This window comes from Vicugna pacos, chromosome 3 (genome assembly GCF_048564905.1).
Source record: "Vicugna pacos chromosome 3, VicPac4, whole genome shotgun sequence".
Classification (NCBI taxonomy): domain Eukaryota; kingdom Metazoa; phylum Chordata; class Mammalia; order Artiodactyla; family Camelidae; genus Vicugna; species Vicugna pacos.
This window is the reverse complement of record NC_132989.1, coordinates 80,152,142-80,167,441: the sequence shown is the minus strand read 5'-3', so window position 1 is coordinate 80,167,441 and position 15,300 is coordinate 80,152,142. Positions and strand designations below refer to the sequence as shown.

Sequence of the window (15,300 nt, the reverse complement as noted above, 5' to 3'; positions counted from 1 at the left end):
AAACACCATTAGATTTTAAGGAAAAAAATGCATCATGTAATTCAAGTCAAATCAAAGTGATTCCTGGATTATTCTTTCTCCTGCTTTTCTTAGTATGGAAAAACAACAACAACAACTGTATCCTGAAGTTTTTGAGAGCATGTGAATCTTGACCCCTTTTCACTTCAGGCCAAGGAGATGACTGAGATTTTCTCCCAGCCTCCAAACCTAATTCAAATCTACTTAAAGTATTTGGGCATTTATTTGGCAAACAGAAACTCCAAGTCTCATGGCTCTGGTCTTAGCAGCAAAGGGAAGCATGACTTCATTGTGCCACAGGACAGTGAGCGCTGATCCATGTCCTTCTGGGGTAGGACTCCATGTGAGTCTTGGCCCTCAATGCCCGACAGAAAACAATGTGAAAAATCACAACTAAATGGGGAAAAATAGCCACTGTGAAGATGGATAATAGATTTTTTAGCTCAGTCATCAGAAGGAACAGTGAGAATGGTAATCAGAAGCTTGTCAGAGTTTTCCCTAAGAAGAGGATGTGTTTAGGTAATGAATCTTTAGTTGTCTTTGTGCAGTTGTGTGTATCTGTGTCTGTCTTTCCCTTAGAATCAAGGAGATGAGCTGTATCCCTGGGGGATACAGATGTAACCCCAGTAGTTAACTCTTTACAAAATATTGTGTGTCCTTAAATTTTCCCGTAAAATTGAAACATGCTAACAAGTGCCTGGAAACATCCTAGTATCCTTCCTTAAAGTTACCTTTGACTTAGGGTTGATACTTGCTGCCACTACATTGATGCCTTCAGGGTTCAACTTTAGCTTGAGGTACTAGAATATATTCTTTGGCAGGGGAGACAACTGGGAGACTGGATTTAGCAGTGTGGCTGTGGACATACCCATTCTGAATCTGTTTCTCCTCCTGTAGAAAGGATCATGAGCTATACTCACTTCCAGGGGACGTTGTGAGAAGAAAATGAGATAGTGCCTGAGGATGATCCAGCAGTGGTTCCTTTTTGATAGGATTCCTTTTCTTGGTGAGGTGGAAGGGAATACCTTTTTTTCCCTCTCTCTTCCCTGCCTTCCTCCCAGTAATTGATTGCCTGCCTGATAGTCGCAAACTCTGGCTAGGTGTTAGGAAGCAGTGGTGAATAAGGGCAGATATAATCCTTGCTTTTTGGGAGCTTAAATATCTACCTACTTGCCTAGTTCCTGCTTGGAACAGCTTTCTCTGCCTTTTAGAAGAGCCAGGCACTCGAGCTCTTCCTAACAGGCCATTCATCCCCAGGGCCATTCTTCCTCGTTCTCTTGCCCAGTCTTCAAATGATGGCCTTCCTTAAGACTTTATCTTAGATGCTCTTTTTACCCTGTACTGCCTTCCATAGTGTATCGAGCTTCCTACTTGAAATCCTTTCCCCTCTTCTCTGCTGGCTCTCTGAAGGGTACTTCAATTCACCGTGTCTAAAACTGAACACATGATCTAAACTCTGCTCCTCCCAGCTCCAAATCTAGTCCTACTCTAGTGGTCTATGTGTCAGTCAGTGAGTTGTCCAGTATTTCGTCCAGTTGTTTAATCTAAAAACCCATGTCTCAATCCCCTGATCCTCCCATACCTCATGTATCTACTTCTTTACCAAGTTCTGTTGCTTTTATATCTTAAATTTGTCAGGTTCTCCATTTCAGTTATCATAACTGTTTTTTAAGCTACTGTTATCATCTTTTGTACAGACCATCAAAATATCACCCTCACTGTTGTAGTCTTTTTTTTTTTTAATTGAGGTGTAGTCGATTTATAGTGTTGGTTAATTTCTGGTGTACAGCACAGTGGTTAGTTGTACATATATATGTATATGTATTTTTTCTCCTCTTCATATTCTTTTTCATTATAGGCTTCACTATTCTATTCTTAAATATTTTTGCTCCCCAATCCATTCTCCACACTTCAGAGATATTTTTAGATTCCTGTGGTGCCAGAATTTTAAAAGTATGAAAAACATGTTCAGTGAAGAACCTCCTTTCTTTATGTAACTAGGTTACTCATTCTAAACATTCTTCTAAGATATTTTTTGCATATAATAAGGAAATACTAACACATAAGCTCTTTCAAAATCTTCATTATTCACAAAAAAGGTGGCACACTATGTATACTTTTCTTCACCTTGATTTTTTTCATTTGAAAGACCATGGATATCTTTCCTTTGTAGTACATAAAGAATCTTCAAATTCATATTTATGACTGCATAGTATTCCATGATAGGAATGTTGGGATTGATGCACATCAGCACAAAACATCTTTTTAGAGTATTCCATTCTTCCACTTTGTGGAACCTTGTCATGAATTTCCATTCATTATATTTAGGGAGAAAACTAAGCTCCTCACTTGTCAGGGCTCTTAGGCCCTTCTTCTCTTCTCCAGGATTGTCTGTATTATTCTCCTCATCCTGCATGGACATGGACTGCCTTTTGTTTCATCCATGTACCGTTTCATTCCTTCCTTCCTGAGACCTCAGCTCAAGCTCTTAGTCTCACTGCAGACCCAGTCCTTCCTTTTCCTGCCTTTAATTAACTTCTGAAGGCAGATCTCAGCTCAAATTCCATTTCCTCGAGGTATGCTTACTCTGCCAATCCAAGGTCAAGTCAGAGCTCTTTGGTACAGTTTCCTGGCACTTTGTCCTCTTCTATGAACAATTAATTCACTTTTTATTATATTTTTATGTGTGATTATTACATTAGTATTTATCTCACATGCTTCATGTAGTGGGTTGCAACCCATTATGCATTATGAAATCTCTTTAAAAAATTGTGACAAGCCTGTTAAAAATGAAATATAGAAAGTATAGAAAATATCAGGCCTCTTCATTATAGTAAGGGTATGTTTTCATCATACATTTGCTTAAGATTAATAGATGTGGTCATATAACCACTCAGATATCTGAGTGTATTGGGCATGATGTAAATTATATTTCTTATTGTGGGTCTTAGTCAAAAAAGTTTGAAAGTCATTGAACTAGGTGGTAAGTTCTGTGAGGACGGGACTTCCATTTTGTACCCCATTCCATCCTCAAGTCTAGCAGAGGGCACTCAGTAAATATATTGGCTGAATGAATGAGTGCACACTTCTTCAGGGAGATTCACAGCCTTGTTGCCTTCCTCTTAGGGACTAATGGATCTTGGTGCTAAGCAGGTGTTAGTGATTATTTCCTTGTCCAGCTGAGTCTACTTTAGGTCATTAAAAGAAAAGAAATGTAAAACCACACCTATGAATGTATTTTTTTAAGGGTCAAAAGAAGATGAAACAAATGAGATGAGATGAAACAAATTGATGAGAGGTTTTAGATTTAGTTTTTGTATTGCTTATGAATCTTAGGCCTTGAATGCCATTTTATTTTCTTAATGAATAATGAAACTTAGTTTTCACCTGCCTAAATATGTGGGTAATCTTTGAATTTCTAAGGTAGTCTGCACACAGGGCTTGTTACATAGCTGTTATCTTTTGTGTGTACTTCAGCAATAAAATATTTATGCAGTTTGGCAAGGTGATACTACAACCTGGTTTAGTACAACAGCTGCACTGCCTGTTCCCATGTGGCTTGATTTCCCTTTTTAATCTTCAGTTTTCTGCAACTAAAGACTTATGTCAGCATGTAGTTTATACAGCAGCAGATAATGGTGAAAGCTTCTTGAATTAACATAATAAAGAGAAATACTCTGCTCAGTTTACTTGGTTTCGTATTTTTCTAATGTCTTTGAGAAACATTTTCCTAACATGTCCTACACAGTAAAGCTTTATAAACACGTATTTAGTGTGAGACATTTTTATGATTTTTTTTCTTTAGAGAACCTGTAAACTCCTTTCCAAAAGTATAGTCTCTGACCTTAAAAAAGGGAAATATCTCAGTTCTAAAGTCATTGCCTTCTGGCTTAGCACAAATCAGCAAAGTCCTGGAAATAAAAGAATAATTTTTACATTTATTTTCAGTCATACATTTGTATGTATATTGAAATTGAGATTGGGTTAAAAAGTGTTTAGGCAAAAAGCACAGAATCTTAATTCTTCTCAAGTTTATTGTCAGAGCCCTTTTAGCACAGAGTTTTTACCTAGCATATGTGTTATTTTTTCTTTCTATTTCTAGGTGCTCCTGATCCAACAGCAGGTGCTAGTATAGATGATGAAAACTGCTGGCACTTAGATGAAGAGCAGGTTCAAGAACAGGTTAAACTGTTCCTTTCCCAGGGCGGGTACCACGGATCAGGGAAGCAGCTTAATTTGCTCTTTGCAAAGGTATGACTTTTTTAATTTTTAAAGAAATATTCTAAATATATACATATACAGAAAGTGTATATGATCATGTTTACAATAGGATAAAGGCTTCTTTTTTAATTTTTACTTATTTTTTAAAGAATAGAGTATAAGTTAATCAACCAATAGAGGTTTCTGTGTTGTAATGCAAGCACTAATTTACTTAGGTATCCTTAGACAAGATGTGAAACATTTTTGTATTTCTTGGTTCTTATTTAAAAAATGGTGGCAATTTATACAATTTTGAAAAACAGTTCAATACTGAAAACAAAATAAATAGCTTAATGTTATTTAAAATGCCATCTTTTCAAGTTTTTTTCTTTTTCTAGTTAATTTTCCCAAGTAGAACATAACTTTGAATTCAGCTCTTAATATGTGCTTTTATATATTTAGTTTAATAATGTCATTATCTTTAAATTAGTTTCAAGAGCCTAATTTTGGAGTCATACAGATGTGGATTTAAATCTCAGTTCTAAATCTTACTGTGTATATGAACCTTGACAAATTTTTTAAGTGAGTTTCTTCATGTATAAGATTAGCTAATAATAGCATATCCTTTCAAATTGTTGTGATTATGGTGTTAAATGGTAATGGTGTCTAACAGTTGTTATGCTTGGTAAATGTTCATCTTCATCACCAAAATTTGATAGCCTAAGAAACAAAGTTATCTTCATTATAAGTTCAGTGTGAGTAGAAGCTGTGTCTGTTGCTTTATACAGAACTTTTAGTACCATAAACACATTTCTGAATATGGATAAAATGCTTTCTAAATAATATTAAAGCAATATCTTTTCTTTGGGGGAGGGTATAGCCATCATTATAGGTAATGTATTCAAACTGGTTTTAAGGGAGCAGGTTACTATGTTCATTGATACTCCTGTTAAACAACTTCTCTAATATTCACAACAGTTTAAAGTTTTTTAGTTCAGGAGAGTTAGAGTAAACTCACTGCTTATGGCCAAAAAAAATAGTGTATTCTGATTAATAAGTACTCTCTTAATAAAGATTTATCCCATATACCATACATAGATTGCCAGTTTTTCAGGAATTAGATTACAGTAAAAATACATTTAACTATAAAACTCTTTCACATGGTTTAGTCATTCTTTGGTAATTCACAGGCATTTCAAACTCTTTTAGTGCCTTGGCATCAACAGTCTGAAAATTACTTACCATTAGACATAGGTGTACTAGATTGTTGGTTAATATTTCTGGTTTATATGTTTGATAGTAAATCATTTATTTTCATTGCTATTGCTAACTGAGTAGTAGGTGAGGAATTCTACCAAGAAAATAAACATTAAATTAAATCCATGATATATAGTCATACTATTAAAGGTTTGGTATATTTAGACACATGGAGAGTATAGATTCTCATGTCAGCAGAGAGTACACTGTAGTTTAGTGGAAGCAATGTGACAGAGATATTAGGCTGGTCTGCAGTTGCTATATTTAGCCCTATGTATAATGTACATATTATATATGTCATGTGAAGTAACAACATCTAATTTTGGAAACGGCATAACTTCTAGAGATAAGACAGATCTGAGTTCTGATTCCAGTCGTTCAGTTCACTCTTCTGAGGCATGGTTTTATAATTTGTAAAATGGAGATTATAATCTGGCCTACTTTATATGGCTGTTGTGAAGATTAAAAGGTAAGTATAAATGTAAAACTCTTTAGCAAGATGTCCAGTAAATGGCAACTCCCTTTCTTTCTCCTTGTTAGTGCTTCTTAAGATCACTGACAAAACCCTCTAGGAGCACAACCCTTGTGATATAGTATATAAGTGCTTTTGAATTCTCTAGAAGGCTCAAATTCTGAAGCCTCTGAGGGGTCCCATTGCTTGTCAGTGTACAGGCCTGAGGCAGGATCTATTGATTTTGAGGTTTGGGCTGCTTTATTGAAGATCTGCCATTTCCTCCTTCATTATTCTCTCACATAGACAGAATTTTGAATAAAAGGACCCCCATCTCCTTTCCTACTCCTTATGACCTTCCTCCAGTAATTTCCTACATGGAGAACTGGCTGGGATTCTTTTTTGTTGTACCCATAGCAGTACACACTTTGGAATGAATGGATTCGTTTAAGATTTCCTGTAGAGTGACTTAGCCTTGTGTTTCTTTTCTTCCTTTCTAATTTATTTGGGGAATGTAATGGAAGAGTAATGGACAGAGCTTGAGGTTCCACCTGAGAGGCCAAATTAACTTACTAGGTCACTGGTTCTGATTCTGCTTCGTGGATTGCTCATTTGGAGCAAGAGAGTTCTTGAACCTAAGAGTCTGGTCCATTTCCTCTTACCATGGCAAACAACTCCTTCTAAGAGAATGGAAGTGTGCTGCTGTTCTTTTAGGTCACAAAACTTCAGTGAGAGAGAATCTAGTGAAATTACTAATTTACCTCAAAAACAGAAGGACTCGTCAACTCTGAATATACTGAAAACCACTGAATAGTACAGTTTAAATTGGAAAATTGTATGGTATTTGAATTAAAGCTCAATAAAGCTTTTTTTTAAAAAAAAAACTGAAGGACAGATGCTATTATTATAAACATTATCAGATCAACTTAGAAGATTAGAATTCTCAGTATACTGCATTAGACTCTGCTGCTCTGGTGGTAAGTAATAGTCAGCTGGGGAGTCAGGAAAGTGCCAAATGATCTATCTTGTTTGTTTTGATACTGTTTTTCTGTAGGCTGGGAAAAACATGTTTGGGGGATTGGAAAGTTAGGCAAATTTCTTTTCCTCGTGTGGATTCATAAACGTAATTTAAAAAATTAATAGTCACTTATCTTACTCTCTTAAGTCACTTCACCACCACCACCACCACCATCCCACCCTCCCTCCTGATCCCCCCCAATAAATAAAGTAGCCTGACCCTGTATTGCTGTTTATCTTTAAACATTTTTCTGAAGGTCTGTTTTTTTCCCCACTAGGTGCGGGAGATGTTGAAGATGAGGGACTCAAATGGAGCCCGCATGTTGACTTTGATAACAGAGCAATTCATGGCTGACCCTCGTCTGTCACTTTGGAGGCAACAAGGCACTGCAATGACTGACAAATATAGGCAGCTCTGGGATGAGCTGGGTAAGTACAGATTACCTGACAGATTGTCCTTGAGTTGTGTATGGATAAAGACCATGGTTGAATGTTTAAAGAGCGTGGTCAGGGTATTGCTGAAAAGAGAGCTGCTCATATATGAACTTGCTGTCATTTTACACTGGTTAGAAGAGTAGGTAGAACGAGGACTTGGGCTGGCATTGGCATTTGCAGGAGACAAGCTTGGCAGTGTTTTGGGGGAATTCTCTGGTCTTGAGGAAGGCAAGCACAGGTCTGCCTTTAAATATTTGGAAAAACCTACATATCTGAAAATATGTATTTGGGTGTAATGGAACTGGTTACTTATTTCTAGAATGATACTGTAATCAATTCAGCTAAAATTTGTCATTTTCTTCTTTTGCCTACGTTAGAAGTATCAAAAGTAGTTTCAATATTTATTTTATTTTTTGGCCATTATAGACTTAGGTAAACTGTTAATCGTCAGATTGGAAAAGATACAGCAAACTCTAATTTTTATTGCTTCCCATATCCCTGGTGGTAAGATATAAATATAGCAACTGGTTGAATAAAATGAGAAATCCACTAGTCACGTTCACTGGGAAATTTAGGGGGATGATTCTTGTTACTCAGTGTTCATTGCTAGGGAATAAGTGATGTATTGTCTATTAAAAAATCTGTATGTGACAAATGAAATTTTTGACAAATATTGTATCAATGCCTGTATTAATTTTATTTTCTGAATGTATTTACTAGAAGATCCTAGTTTCAGTGAAATTGAATAGTAGGACATTTCATGCCTTCACCTTCGGTCTTCTTCTTGGCTAATGATGGACTACAACATTCTGTTTAATCCCATGTCAAGTCTAGACCAAGGGAAACTGTTGTGTGGGTTATAATACATGGAAGGGACCTTTGAGATGGACTGTTTACAGATAGGGAAACTGAAGTCTGGGGAGGTTAAGGGACTTTTATAGTGTGACCTAGGGTTATGCAGCAAGTTGGTAAAGAATTGGACGTCAGCGTTTCCCTTTTCCCATTAGTAAGGATATGTATTCAGGAACTTAGCTGTGGCAGACAACTTCTGTTTGTTTTTTAACATGTATGTCTGCTGTTTGCCAACACTTAGGTACTTGTTGATCTTTCCCCTGGAATTTTTATTAAGTATCTTGTAATAATTTAATCTTAGTACTTTCCTTGGGTCACCTGAGATAATGGTTAGTGGTCTCTCCTTCAATCAAAATTTGAATCAGTCTATAACTACAGTGGATCCTTTCAGTGTGTTGGATGTTTGGGGGCCCAGTGTGATGGTTGGAGAACAAAAGTGTAAATACATGGTTTAAACAAATATTTTTATAGAATACTGATTGATTTACAAGTAAAGCCTCCTCAATTTTGTAACTCTACAGTGAATGTTGAATTGACTAGTTTGTTTATGGCAATAAAAAGGATTAGCATTTAAAAAACTATAACAAAGGGAATCATTTAAGGAAAAATAACTGAATTAATATTAAATGAATAAAATTTAAAGAGCTTTGGTACTTAAAGAAGCTTACAATTACAAATAACTAATTAGGAAGAAAATACCAACTGAATACCAAGAAAAGGTACAAGTGATACGTTAAATAAAATTTTCAATATTTGTGTTTAATCAATTAGTCGTATGTCATTTCTGCAAGTTGGCTTTGAAAATTATGTACCTCAACCCTCAATCAAAAGCATTAATTCTCATTAAGTGGAATTTTTCAGCAGCTGATTCTAGTTATACCCTCTGATGGACTACTTCTTAATTATGGACCAGACTTTATATAAGTTCTTTGATTTCAGTCCAGGATGAAGAATACCTATTCTTGCCCTATGTTTTCTTCTTTCACAGATTACCCCCCCTACCCACCACCTCATCATTACTAGACTGCTATACTTTCTCCTGTATACTCTGATGGTTTGTGCAGGTCACTTGCCATTTTAAGGAGGTCTAAGTTCTGGGAAGAATCTCACAGAGGAGTAACAATAGCTATCACATCTTAATATTCATTCACCAAAAAAAATTAACTAAAAGTTGCTTCTGGACTGTAAAAGGAAAGAATTTTGCTTCTTAAGAAAATGGGAAAATCTGACTTTGAGCCCCTGTACAGGGCTCACATTGCTTCAAGGCTCTGCTTTGGAATTAAATGCTGAGCACTGCCAGATGCCAGACATTGAGAAGAGGCTGAGTTTTGTCGGCAAATGGGATCTGCAAGTTAATTGGTGTTTTCTGCAGGCTTCTGGCTGTGAAATGAAATTGGAAGCCCTTTAGCCACATGGATAATACAGGACCTGAATACAAATGTCACATGTCACCAGCAGGACCCACTGTGAGACAATAGTGTTCCCACTCCAACACTGCACCATTACAGATCATTTAAATATGGGGATTACATTTAAACTAAAAGCCCCATTTGCCTTTTACTGCAATTTAAATGTCCTCTTAGCAAAAGCTAAGTGACAAATTAAATGAAAAAAGTGCCCACATTTTTAAAGCTGTAATGCAAAACAACCTTTTATTGCTTCTCATGTGCCACGAATGAATCATTATACTTGTCAACCCTAAACCAAGCCATAATTGGAGCAGCTACTGTTATCAAAGTAGGGCCGCTCTGTGACAGCTTAATAAAGCTGAAACTGTTAAATTAAATCTCAGATGCTTAACTCCTTAGCACCGGTGGATTCGATGGGTCCATTTCTGGCAATGGCCATTACGCCAGAAAAAAAAATTCCTGGCATGAAAGCTTTAATCTGATGAAAGTGTACAAGTAAGAGTATCCTAGCCAAGTAACTCTGCTTCTTGGCAGAGGGATTTGGAAGCATCAGATTGTCAGCCAGATTACAGAATTTTAATTTTTTCATAAGCTCAGATATCCCTCTCCCCAAGATTTACAGTTTTTTGAGTATATGTGATTTATTAAAATTTAAGTGCTGATGTTTCAAAATTACTTTTTAAAATAACATATTAATTTAACTATTTCTTTTTTTCAAATACATATATGTAAACTTATTTGAGGTAGCAACAGGCCACAATTCTTTCCCTCATCCTCTGGCTGACAGAGGGAGATTATGCTTAGTTCTTTTCTGTAATACATGCCTGTGATATTCATTTGGTCTGAGTTAATTTTTGTGATTTACTCCCTGATTTTCGTAATGTAGTATGAAATAGATATAGGTGCATACTATTAAGATCCTGTTTAGTGCATCTCATTTGCAGATACATTTATCTCGCATGTGAATCAGTTTTTCATACATTAATTTTACTTTCTCCACATGATGTTCGTTTTCCCGAACATATGGCAATCTTCTCAAGATGCATGTTGTTGTATTATGATCAGCTATAAGAACATGTGTACATTAAAATATTAGACAGAAAGCACACTGAATGGTAGAGACTACATATAGTTGGTAGGACTATAGAACACACACCTCTTCAATTGTGTTCTTTATTCCATGCGAATTTTCTGAAAAGCAGATCACAGAAGTAACCCTTGGATTTCAAGGAACAACCCAGTGCTGATTGGTGGCAGGCACACCTACTGTTAGCCCTAATGGCTGTCTGTTCAGCACACTTAATTACTGTGGGGGTCTTTAGGGATGAGAGGATATATTGTAACCTCTCATCTGTGTTGATGGGTCTTTTTCCTTAAATGTCTTCCTAGACTGTAATTTTACTTTGCTTCATAAAACTATAGGTTGTGGCTGCCAGTCTATTAAAACCTAATTAAAATGGATGTCATTAGAGGAAACAGTTAAATAAGATTTAATTACAGTTTTAGCACAGGGAAAAAAATCTTAAATTTTCACTGTCATAATATATATTACATAATATGTTTTTCACCCCAAATTTTAAACACTTTCTCTCTGAACTGAGTCATGTGTTTTGCTGTCTGGCATGTAAACCTTGTTTCTTGGAGGGAGGCTAGGCTGCCATTGCAAAAGCCTTGCTGCTCTGGAATGTGCTCACTCAGTTCACAAAAACAAGATGGTATCTCTGAGTTCTTTTTACAGCTTTTGATCGAGATACCTAACTGTGTGTGAGCAGGAATAGCCGTATTTAGATACTTCTTTCTAGTTTGCATTTCCTTGTATACTGTTATTAAGCAACAGCTGTAATATTCCTTGGTAGGTTGGGTTCTGGGTAGATGGAGTGGGTACAAAAGATTCAGGGAACTTGGAATCAGGATAGATCTACATTCAGCAGTAGAGAACTTAGCCTGCCTATTGGGACCACATTTATTGCAAAGTACTAACAACTACCTACTCCATGGACCTAGAACTTTGTCCCAGCTACCTCTCCAGGTACAGGTAGTCATGTCTGTGGGCCTCTTCTGCACCCACCCATGTTATCCTTGAATAAGGAGGAAGACATATGCTTAAGTCACACATTCAAAATGGTACTCTAAGTAACGTAGGAGGGCCTTTGTGCACAGCCAAAAAGAAAGGCTCTGCTTTGGAGGTAGTTTTGGAAAAAATTCAAAGAAATATCCTTACATCTCTGAAAGCAATAGGCTTAGTAATTCACCCCGCTGTTTTGAACTCCTTACTTATTTTCTATGGTAAATTCAAACTTAGACGTTCCACGATTTGAAGTTAGTGATGGCTAGTAAATAGACTAAGGAGTAACTACTTCTCATTGAGAACTGGAAAGCATCCCAGTGTGGTTTGCTGTGTAAGTTGGTACCTCACTGCTAGTGCCATAGAGAAAATAGCAATTCCCAGAGTGTCCTTGCAGCAAAAAGATGTCAGTACCGACTTAGTAACTCCCATGTAGCTGTAAGTGTAGCATGTAATCCTATGAACCACATATGAGGGATTGCTTGTCACCTACCAGTTTGTCTTCCCTGGGCACAAGAGGAATACAGCTTTACCACTTACACCATTTTAATGCCTTCCTGTTAACCCTTCTTTTCAAAAGTCTTGTGGCTTCTCTATCAGTGTGTATTAAGTACTTGCTATGTCAAGAGGGAAAAATGTATTCAATATTTGATTTTACCATTGATAATGGTACTGGGAGTATCTCGAGAGTAGGGAGATGCAGCCATCAGGAGACATGAGAAATTAGTACAGGCATGGATGACCTGGGGAGCACTTTGATAGAGTAATTTATTCACATAGTACAAATATTTGTGTAGACTGAGCTTGACATGGTTTTACAGGATGTTTGTGGAGGGGAGTTGTAGAGAAGAAGTAGAGAAAATACTCCAGAAAGAAGGAATAACATGAACAGAACAGGGGTGAGCTCAATGGGAAAGGGTGTAAAGGGTTCAGACTCACTATCCAAAATGTTGTCTTTAAGATTTTCAGTCCAACCTTGTTATTCTTCATTGTTACTTCACTTCAAAGGGAGGAGAAGGAGAGAGAATAGACATCAAAGGATCCAGATTTTTGCTTTATTTCCCATTTTGGTCCCACTACTAAAGATAACACAGATACCAGCACTTACTTATCAGGCATTATGCTAAGCACTTAATGCGTGCATTATTTTATTTAATTCTTAAAACAACCCTGTGAGATAGGTACAGTTAGTAGCCCATTTTACAGGTGAGAAAACAGGTAAGGCACAAGGAGACCAGATAACTTGCCTGAGGTTACAGCAGCGAAGCAGGAACTTGATCCTAGTAGTCAGTGACTTGAAGACTTCACCATCAAACTAGACACCATCCTCAGCTTATTTTAAAAGGCCTCTCTGCCTGGCAGTCTTTCTGCAAGCAGGGGTGAGGTGAAGCTCACCTAGATGGCATTAAACCCTGTAAAAGCCGCCTGGCCTGGTCCGCCCACCCATGGTCCCACAGTCCTGATTGCAGCTGTCAGCAGAGCTTACCTTGTCTAGCTGCCATCTGTGTTCACAGGGACTCTCTAACTTCAGACTCGGAAACAAGACATTAATGTAGAATAGCCAAATACATGCTACTGACTGAGAAGTATACGATATAATAAACTTAAGCATATCATAAAATACAAATACTGCAGTTGGGATACATTGAAGTTTTATTCTCATTTTCCAGTCCCCTTTGTTGCGGAGCCAGCGAAAGCCCTAAGGTCACTGTCTTTGTCCTGGCCTGTGTCATCTCATGTGGTCTGTGGGCTCTGCAGACCTCTCCTGCCCATGGGCCAGGCTGTCCTGCTCTGGAGTGGGGTTGTGTGCTCCTGTCTCAGCCTCTGCTTTTTTGCCCATTATTCAGAGCTCCCTGTAAATACAGAGGCTTTGTCAATTGTATTGCTCAGGAGGCTTTGCTTCCCTCCAGCACTGTTCTCAGAATGTGTCTCTGCTGCTGGGTCCTCATTACTGGGGCCTGGTTTCTTTCTCCGTTGTGTAGTCCTACTGCTTTCTGTCTTTTAAAACTGTGAGACCTCTGTGTTCTTGGGTCAGAGGCCTCTGGGTTCTGCTCTGCTGTGGGAATGGGAAGAGGGGTTTATTTTATGCTGCATTAAGTGGGCAGAGTCATTTCTAGTTTGGGTCAGAAGTTAGCCAGAAGAGAGAATGCATGTTTCTATACAGTGGGCAAACCTATGATAAATCTGTCCTGTGTAATACTGTCAGCCGTCTTTCTCTTGACTGCAGCTGCTGGGACTTAACTGTCCATTCAATACTCTGTATGGGAAAGAGTAGAAATAAAGAGAAACATTTAAAAATACATATTAATAGAAAAATAGTACATTCTCAGAATTGAAAGAGAACTTTACAGATGATTTGATCCCGTTTAACCAGTTGGAGACTCTTAATGATATTCATTGTCTAAATTATTTAGGTGTACAATTGGGTAATTTGTAACAACACTTGAGGAATCGCCTTCTTGTGTATTTTTATAAAACTCTTTTAAATATAGACCATGGAGATTTAATTAGAAGTTAAGATGCAGTACACATTAGTGTTCTATATTATATATGTAGTGTGCTGGTGGCATTACTTGTACCAAGAATAACTTCCAGTTACTTTCTTTTATGCTATCTTTCTATTTATTACATGAGTCCATTGGTAGTAGGTACTGTTCTCACATTTGTGACTAATAGGAATGTCAGAGCATTGGTATGATATGTCCTCCTTACTTTTATAAAGTTCGCTCCTTAATTTTCCCACTTCCTAAGAGTTAATATTACACTTGCCTTCAAGAAACTGCCACCAAAGGGCAATCTGGCTGGGGGAGTCTCCTTGCTAGAGTGTGGACCTCTAGAGAGTACCATCATGGTAGAGTCTAGGAGGAGTGAGTGAAAATGAAGAAAGACAGGTGGGGATCATTTCCTTTCACCACTTCTTACCCTGAAGTGGCAGCATACAAAAATTAACGAGGTCTGAGAAGCCTCATTGTAAGCCATCTGTGATTCCCAGGGGATGCCAGGAGCTGGAATGAAAGAAGTGGAAGCCAGGGGTAGACTGACGCGGCCACTTAGGCTGTTCTCTGTGTGCGCCGGCGCCTAGCGAGGTGCTTTGCGAATGCTGTCAGGTTCAGGCACTGCCCCATAGTGCCCCTGGGGTGGGTGGGAGGGAGAAGGGTACCGGTGGCAGGAGGCAGTTCCTTCTCAGTCCAAGTAGAGTGGCTTTCACCACTTTGCACACCAGGCTTTCCATTAAGATTTCTCTGGAACAAAGGATTCTGAGATTAAAAGTGCATATTTGATAATGACTATCTTCAATAGGGTTTTAAATAGCCACTCATCCTAGAGATGTACCAAAGGGTGACTTTTTACTTATATGAATAACTTTCCCTTATGTATTTCAGAGAGAAGGCAGGCTGGTAAATGATTTGCAGCAGGCAAATTTTTGTGAGGCTGCTATAAGCTTGTCTGATAATTGCATAACACTGTTTTTAGTGTTCAGTTTAAAAATTCCAAATTGAAATAAGGAAAGGACTCTGTGTAGTATGTAAAATACAGTTACCTTCTGACATTAAAGTGCTTGGATGAGTTAGTAACTGTTAACTGGTTTTAGGGCT

The 15,300-nt window shown here is 37.6% G+C and overlaps 1 protein-coding gene across 2 annotated transcripts in view; it reads left to right on the top strand.

Annotated features, from left to right (window-relative positions):
* ZSWIM6 (zinc finger SWIM-type containing 6) overlaps nucleotides 1-15,300 on the top strand; it is a 177,696-nt gene that overhangs the window by 120,129 nt on the left and 42,267 nt on the right. For both annotated transcript variants that reach the window (XM_072958614.1, XM_015240739.3), the window contains exons 3-4: nucleotides 4,121-4,269; nucleotides 7,222-7,372. In XM_072958614.1, the coding sequence (XP_072814715.1) occupies nucleotides 4,121-4,269; nucleotides 7,222-7,372 (300 nt within the window). The remainder of the gene's footprint in view (nucleotides 1-4,120; nucleotides 4,270-7,221; nucleotides 7,373-15,300) is intronic.